Genomic DNA, 8,205 nt, shown 5'->3' with positions numbered 1-8,205 from the left:
AAAGCTACTGTTATCATTGTCTGTAAATCCCAGCTTCAGCAGAGAAAAACGTAGAAATCAACACACAACAACACAATTTTGAAAATGTGTGTTCCCTATGTAGTTTTCATACTATTAAATATTTAAAAAAAACACACAATACATGTATATGCAACCTTTGTAGTATTTTAGCTTCATCAGAGAAATATTGACTTTTAAATAGGTATTTAATTCACATGTTAAAATGTTTATATACATATCCACATATCAGTCACAGCCTATGTACAAGGTTTCAAGTGACTGAGAGATCAGACAACATATCCCAGGCGTTTCTTAATGAAATGGGACACCAGTACTTGAGGTCTCTGCTGGTACTCCACCAGGACATCATGGGGGGAGTTGATCTGGTCTCCCTCAAAGCGATTCAGCAAAGTAACACAGACCACAGCAGCTGGAGAGAAGAAGGAGATCATGAATGAGAACACAGGATGTGATGGCTTCCTTCCTTCTATGCCATTTATATCTTTACAAATTATTTTGAAGTAGTAGAGGAAAGATAGCAACAATTTTATAACAAATACCTTTAAGGCCACAGACGCGGCACATAGCAGCGAAAACCGTGGACTCCATTTCAATATTCCTCACGCCAGCATCATAAGCTTTCCTCAGATAATCCAGCTTTTCTTCATGGGAGAAGGAACAGAGCGCTCCGTCGAGACGGCCTTGACCTACAGAGGTACAGCGATGGATCAGTCACCGGAGATCAGAAGAAGACGTGGTATAACATTCTTAAATCAGTAACACTGTACCTTCATAGAAGTCATGTGTACACATGGTGTTTCCGATCACCGTGGGGATGTTTTGAAGCTCAGAGGAGCACTGCAGAAGCTCATTGGCCACTCCCTCGTCCAGCTCGGTGCTCCTGGTGATGACTTTACCCAGAACAACCTGTTCGAACTGGGGCTGGAAGGAGTAGTCCACTGCTTTTTCTGTGACCACCACTGTCCCCGGAGCCAAACCTGCAGATGACACCAGCCCTTAATTACTTGCATCCTTGCAATTCGAACAATACAATGGGTCAAAAAAGTGGCAGGTGTTTCTAACTTTGAACCACTTTTGGAAAAGTTGAATTCTTACCAACGCCACCAGATGTTCCCAGGCGGAACAAGACCACATCCTTGCACTGGGCATGGTGCAGCAGCTTGATGAGCTCATGAAGCATAATGGAGATGGATGGAACACCCATGCCATGCTATGACATTAACAGAACATTTATATTTTAGTTATTTTTTATAATTCATTGAAATATCTGCTCTTTCCTTTAAGATTTGAAGGATTCTCCATGAACAACGGCATTCTTACGCTGAGGGAAAGCACAGGTCCCACTTTGTACATGCAGTAGCGATCAGTTCCCGCGCAGATATCCGCAATTTCTTCTGGGTTACCCGAAAGTTTCAGCTCTTGATGGATGAACTGCGCGAAAGCCTTCATCCGATTTGCGCTGCCACCGACACACACAAACTATTGGAAAAAGAGAAAAGCAGGAGGATACTGACTTTTATTTTCTGGCTCTTGAAAAAATAACATTTTCTTTCACTTGGTCTTTCTTTCACAACAAACCTTAATATCACCAAACATTTCAGGGAGGTTGTGAGTCTTGGTGCTCAAGCTTAAGTGGTAGAGAACGTCCTCTTCCATGGTCTCCAGGTTGGGATTGTTCACCTGGACTTGCTGCCTGAACACAACATACATACAATTTAAAAAAACCAACAACAACATAATCATAGACTATTTATTAGATCCTAATAGACTATTAGAGACATAAACTGTACTTACTTGATATACTCATTGTGCTCACTTCCCATACAATTCAGAAGAATCGGTGCCATGGCTGCAGGAGCTGCTTTGAAAATAACTTTAAACGGTCTTCAAAAGTCGCTCCAAACACTGGTGCTGCTGTTTTGAAAATAAAAGTTATATCTGACTTCAGAGCTGATATAGAGGTGACCCCTGCCCTTCCCACTGATTGGCTCCAGAAAGAGGAGTAGCACTTGTTGGTTCCAGAAAGAGGAGTAGCATTTGTCCCAGAACCAAACAAAAAAACAACAAAATTAATCAATAACAGAGCTTCCAGCTCCAACGTGTCCGCGAAACTTCAAAAAGAAAAACACAACAGCAGCAACAAAACCATCCCACTGTGTTACCAATCCCCTCTGTTACCACTAAACTTTGTAAACCCTAACCTGCCCTGTGTGAACGTCTCACTGGCAGAGTGAGTCATGAATAAAAAGGGTTGTGACATTGTGTACTTGGAGCGCCGAGAGATAACCTCTGACACCAGCATGTAACATCTCATTGGCAAATCAAAACAGTGTCACACAGAAAAACATATTACAAGAGTACAAGGTGCTTTGGGAGAGAGCACAGGAAAACGAAAGAGGGATTAATGAACGTTTGAATTGTTTGAACTTTATTTGACTCATCAATCTTTTCATCCATTAAGCTGCCATTTACACAGTTACAGACGCAGCATTAAAACAAAAATGGATGCAGTTAATGAAGCACCACTGACAGTCGCAGAACAAGGAGGCGCTTTAAATGAGCAAAGCATTTTCACACATCAAAATCACTAAACAACTGAAACCAATTAAAAACAAACATTGGATGTGGCTCGGCACAAAAAGGTAAAGACATGAACATTGGAGGAACGGACGGTAACGTTGGAAGCATTTGAACTACTTCATCCTTTCCTCACAAACCTGGCAGTCTTTCAGTCTGTTGGCATGGAAAAGTATAAAAGCAGGAGTGAAATCATTATCACATAACTCACTAATACACTAATGTCATCAAGCTTCATAAATTCCTAATGGCTTAAACCTTAAAATTTCTGTCTCTTGTCGTTCCATTGTGGTTCTTCATATGGTAGCCTCATAAAACCAGAGAAGCCCAAACTGCTTAACTGCGTGCTTAGATTTTTCTATTTTAATGTGCTGGGAGTGCATTTTAAAGCATGATAAAGAGGAGACAAATGGAAGTATTTTATCGTGACATCGTTACTGGTGTCATGCCAACACTACTTACTTGACACATCACTGGGCTGGCTTGTCGTTTTCAGCATAGCCGAAGCTCAACAGCTTAGACATGTCAACAGGGGACGGATTCTTGGCATGTGCTCTATAGATAAACAAACAAAAACAAAAAAATACCCACATCAAGCGCAAATGTGACAGGAACTTCAAACATATATCGTTCTTATCTTTTTCAGTGGGATGTGACATTGTGTAAATGCTACAAAGGCCATACAAGAGCAAACATTAAACATGAACCCTCCCCTTTAAACACTCTATACGAAGATCTTGGCTACTTATTACAGAAAAAGTTTTTTTTTTTTCCCCCAGAAATGAGAATTACAGTCATAATGAATTCTTACAGTTGGTGTTTTTCTGTTAACCTTGTACCAAACAACCAACTCAAGTCACTGAATCCTATATTCCACACAGAAAGGAACGGTCACTCTGAGGCAAGAACGCAAACCACCGTGCCAGCATGCAGCCCAATTTCAGATGTGAAACTTCAGTCGTCACCCTAACTGCTCTTTGAAGTAGTATTATTTTCCAGATTCTTTTGTAACATTTGCATGTGAGGTCATTTTAGTTTTTGCGGCAAATCAGTAACATTTTCCCAAAGGTACAGGGACAGGGTACACACCGCTCCGCTCAGCTGGCAGCCAAAACAAATAGATGAATGTGCAAAAAACTGTCAGCAAGTCTTTGCTCTTTGTTCTGTTTTGTTTAATCTGTGGATGCAGCCGGTCAATGAGCCTTGCTGGTTTGCCGTCACAACAAGAGACACGATTCGAGTCATGATGTCCAGTTTGTGCTGGGATTCCATTAACAGAGATAAAAACCCAAGTGGAAAAGTTTAGCAAAATGTCTCTGAATTCTGAAATTATTCACAGTCATCAAGGAAAAAAACAATGTTCAACCTTTTTTCAGCTCCTCATTTGCCAAACCCCACCCCCAAAAAACAAAACAAGAATGCAAGAAAAGAAACTAGGGGCAGGTTGTATTATTTTGCTTGGAGAGAAGATGGCCCATACAGCTTGTTGTCAGTGTTTATTTAATAAATCCAGCTTTCCTGATGACTGGGGGGTCCATTAGTCCACATGGCAAACTTGGTTTGCACATCTGTGAAAGCTCCGGTAATGCTGAACAATATTTACAGGTTTAAGTGCAACATCTGCTGCAATCCAATCTTCTTTAAAGCAGATCTTACTTTCTTCTTTCTATTTTTTTTTTTTTTTTTTTTAGAAAGACAACGAGTATTTTTTATTCTAACTTTAATGTTGGGCAACTCTTCATTCTAATTAAGAGTGTAAAATGATTTATTGCTTGCTTTTGATTACTTTTGAATCCTTAACCATTGATATACTTGAACTATTTCATAATGGAAAGAGACAAGAGTTGATGCAGCACGGTGGCAGAATGCCAGATCCAAATTCAAAACCAAGTTATTAAAACAATTAAAAAAAATTCTAATAAAGTTTATATCGGATTTAACTTGGCTGGGTGAGGTTTTTTTGTTTTTTTTAAACTGTAATTTTGTAAGTTTATCTTACTCTGATAGTTGAAGCTGTTATTGCCATTTCTGTATTTGTGTTGCAACTGTATTTCCTTAACTGTGTCATAATTAACAGTGGTTAAAAGAAGTAATGAACTCGTTTGAAGAATGCAATATGTAAAAAGTACAGATATTTGCAGGGTTTTTTTTACTGTAGCAGCTAAAAGATAAAAGTGGTCAGACAAATAAATACAGCCACACAGTCATACACAGATGCAGGAAAAAGTCAAGTAAGACTACTTACAGTAACTAAGTACAAAAAGCAATTTCATTGCCACCTCTGCAGGACAGTAAGTGTAGATGTTTTCATAACATAAAAAAGTGAGAGCAGTGAAGATTAAATGAATTAGCAACACACACTATCAAGATGTTTATATGTACAACCCCTGGTTATTTAAACTTCTTTATGGTGCCTGTCGGTGTCGAGTCATTGTGAACTGATCTATAAAGGAACAATGTGCATTATGAAATAAATAAGATGAGTTTGTGTCATAAGACCTTTGGTTACTGTTAATCGAAATAATTGGTGTGATTTGTACTCGTGTCTCCTCCTGACATTTGTGTCGCCCTCAAGCTGACTGCAGCTCAGAACAACAGCACCACCTTGTGACCACATAAGCTCACCTCCTCCTGAAATTGCTGGTTTTGAGATGTTGATAGGATGTCGCCAACTCCTCTGTCTGGCTGTCATCAACATTGTTGTTCTGAACACAAAGGAACACACAAACCCACACAGTGGACAATGTTTTCTAATTGCATTTTTCAGCTATTTTCATAGTAACTTGATGGGATGATGTGACTGTGGGCCTCCAGCCATGATTTGAACCATAAAGAAGGTCTGGTGAAAATACAATTACACTAATTCACTGTGAACGTAGAGTCCTTCAAAATGATCTCAGCCATGCAGTCAAAACACAATAAATTACACAAAGGAAGGAATAAAGTTTTGCTGAGTATGCTCATCTGGCTAAATCACTTTCCAGACACCCTAAACGTTTCTGTTTACCTTCTCTTTTTCAATGTTGGTGCTGTCATCCCTCTCCCAGGCAGACATATTGTCAGTCCCAAAGGGAGGCTCTCGTGGTTGAAAAGCTCCAGGGTTGTTCTTCTCTTTACTGTTAATGAGGCTGCACAAAAAAAAAAGCAAAAATAAATGGGTATTAACTGGATATTTAAGGGAGAAAAACAGTAGGAATCTGCTGTCGGGTTGAAGAAATGTGTGTGTCAAGAAAAATTCTATAACACTTTTAAGTGACATAATACCCATGAAAAATATTCCAAGTACCTTAGATTGCTGTTGTTGTCTGTCATTGTGCCTAAAAGGTCAGAAGGCTTGTATGAAGTGGGCTCAGAAATGTTAGATTCCGCATGCCACAACAGTCCTGTTGACCAAATTAAAAAAAGGGAGGGGATGGGGGGGTCAACAGCAAAAGGGAGTCGCAAAACACATTGAACCTATAAAATGAATTAATAAAATGAGGTAAAACACATCTTCTCAAGTTTTGATATATAAATATAGACTGTATGCATGGCAAAGGTTACCCCCCCCCCCCCCCCCCCCAAAAAAAAAAAAAAAAAATTCGCAAATTCTTTCTGTTAGATATCCTAGTCTTTTGAAGTTGTTTTTTTTAATCGCCAAGGAAAGTTGGGCGAGAAGGTTATGTTTTCATCTGCGTGTATTTTATTCATTGGCTTATTTATGTCTTTTATATGTATTTTAAAAACTTTTGACAAAAACTACTTTCCCGAACTGCATGAAATTATCGGGGATGATTTGTTACCATCCAAGGACCAATCCATTACTTGTTGGGATGTTAACGACTTAACGTTTCTGGATAAACGGATAAAGCTAGCAGCTATCATGCTAGTGACGCTCTACTGGGTTCCTGTTCTAGAATAAAGTTGTTTTAGCAGCTGTTTATTACCACATTAGTATATATATATATATATATATATATATATATATATATATATATATATATATATATATGTATATATATATATATTTATTTATTTATTTATTTATTTTGGGGGGGGGGGTTTAGTTATCCATTATAAGAGGGGTCAAAGAGCCACAGGCTGTAGACCCCTGGTGTGGGGGAACGGGACGATCCTATACCTTTATGTCCTCCTTGTTTTGCAAGCTTGATATACTCAGAATCACTGTCCATGACCCGGAACCTGCGACCCAGAGTCTTTTCCTCAGAAGTGCTGATGGTTGGAGACAATCCAGGGATCTGAGAGATGTGCCCATCCTTAGCTTGGTATCCTGTTTTGACACCTGCTGTGATAGAATGCATGACTTATAAAACTCAGTTGCTCTTTGCTGACACCAGTGATGGTAGGACTCCTCTATCCAGAGTCCAATTCAGCATACACAATTGTACTTGCCAGTTTGTCCTGGTGGGAGATCATCACTCATGTCAACTGTGTAATTTCTAGTGGAAATGGAGACAAAACGTTAACCTTTCAGACGACGATTAGAGCAAGCGAAGCTTCGAAACAAGTAACGCCATCTGTTGTTTTATTTCAGTATCGAATCAAACACAAAGTCGCATACCGACACGGATTAGTAGAAAAGAAACACACAAAAAGATCAAGTTTAGCTCCACAGGTGATAAACTTACTCCATGTTGGCGGTGAAGAGGCAGAAACGGCTGAGGGGTTGACTGTGTTTGGAAAGTGAGCCCGCGTCTCCATGGCAACGGAACAGCTGCCGTTCTGAATCGTAAAAAAACAAGTAGTTTTTTTGTTTTGTTTTTTGTTTTTGATAGAAATTATACATAATACACACACATATAATAATAATAATAATAATAATAATAATAATAATAATAATAATAATAATAATAATAATAATAATAATAATAATAATAATAATAATAATAATAATAATAAGCTCACACAGACACAGACTCTGAATGCAGCTCATATGATCCAATATTCAAATAGATGAAAATCAAGGAAAAGCTGGATTTGGGAATGAGAACTTTGAATGCAACGTATTTGGACGAACAAGACTCATGCGAAATCATGGAAGAACTGTAGCTTGTGACCCCTTTAAACATTGGGTCTGTCAAGTTTGCTTCAAGCAATAAGCTAGTGACAGGAACAGAAGGCTTTTGCTTCAGAATAAGATCCCGGTGAAACTGGGAAGTTTGAGGTCAGATTGAAAAGTGTACCAACAACGCTGGACATCGCAAGATTAATCATTATGGAGTTTAACGTATTTGAATTATACCCAGATATATTTAATCTACACAACAATAATATATACTGAGAAGTAATAAGTCAGTTAAATAAATGATTCAAGCGAATTGTCTTGGAATTAAAACCTCTATTGAGGAAAAACTTGAAGGTGAATCAGTTATACCAGTTAAGGGCTTGTGCTAAACATATATTCATTAAAGGGTGTTCTCCTTCTTTATTCTAATCATCCAGAATTGGGAACAAATGACTGCACACCTATGTGTTCTAAAACAACAATGCATTGCCCACACAATGTTGTGGGTTTCTTTTTTTATTAAACATATACAGTATACAAAATTAACTGAGGCACATAGTATTTACATGAACATGTTACACCCATAAACACACAGACAGAGT

The 8,205-nt window shown here is 38.5% G+C and overlaps 1 protein-coding gene across 1 annotated transcript; it reads right to left on the bottom strand.

Annotated features, from left to right (window-relative positions):
• Positions 1–156: 156 nt before the first annotated feature.
• On the bottom strand, positions 157–1,868 carry upp2 (uridine phosphorylase 2; the record flags this gene model as incomplete). The annotated part of the gene is made up of 7 exons (XM_080498404.1): positions 157–430; positions 561–707; positions 789–998; positions 1,117–1,231; positions 1,342–1,500; positions 1,600–1,714; positions 1,816–1,868. 7 exons carry the CDS (start codon positions 1,866–1,868, stop codon positions 288–290), a joined length of 942 nt encoding a protein of 313 aa, XP_080354530.1. The 3' UTR covers positions 157–287.
• Between the last annotated feature and the right edge of the window lie 6,337 nt (positions 1,869–8,205).

The sequence above is a fragment of the Blennius ocellaris genome (genome assembly GCF_963422515.1).
Source record: "Blennius ocellaris genome assembly, chromosome: 6".
NCBI classification, from domain to species: Eukaryota; Metazoa; Chordata; class Actinopteri; order Blenniiformes; family Blenniidae; genus Blennius; species Blennius ocellaris.
The sequence above is the reverse complement of the archived record's forward strand: the minus strand, read 5'-3'. Positions and strand labels throughout refer to the sequence as shown.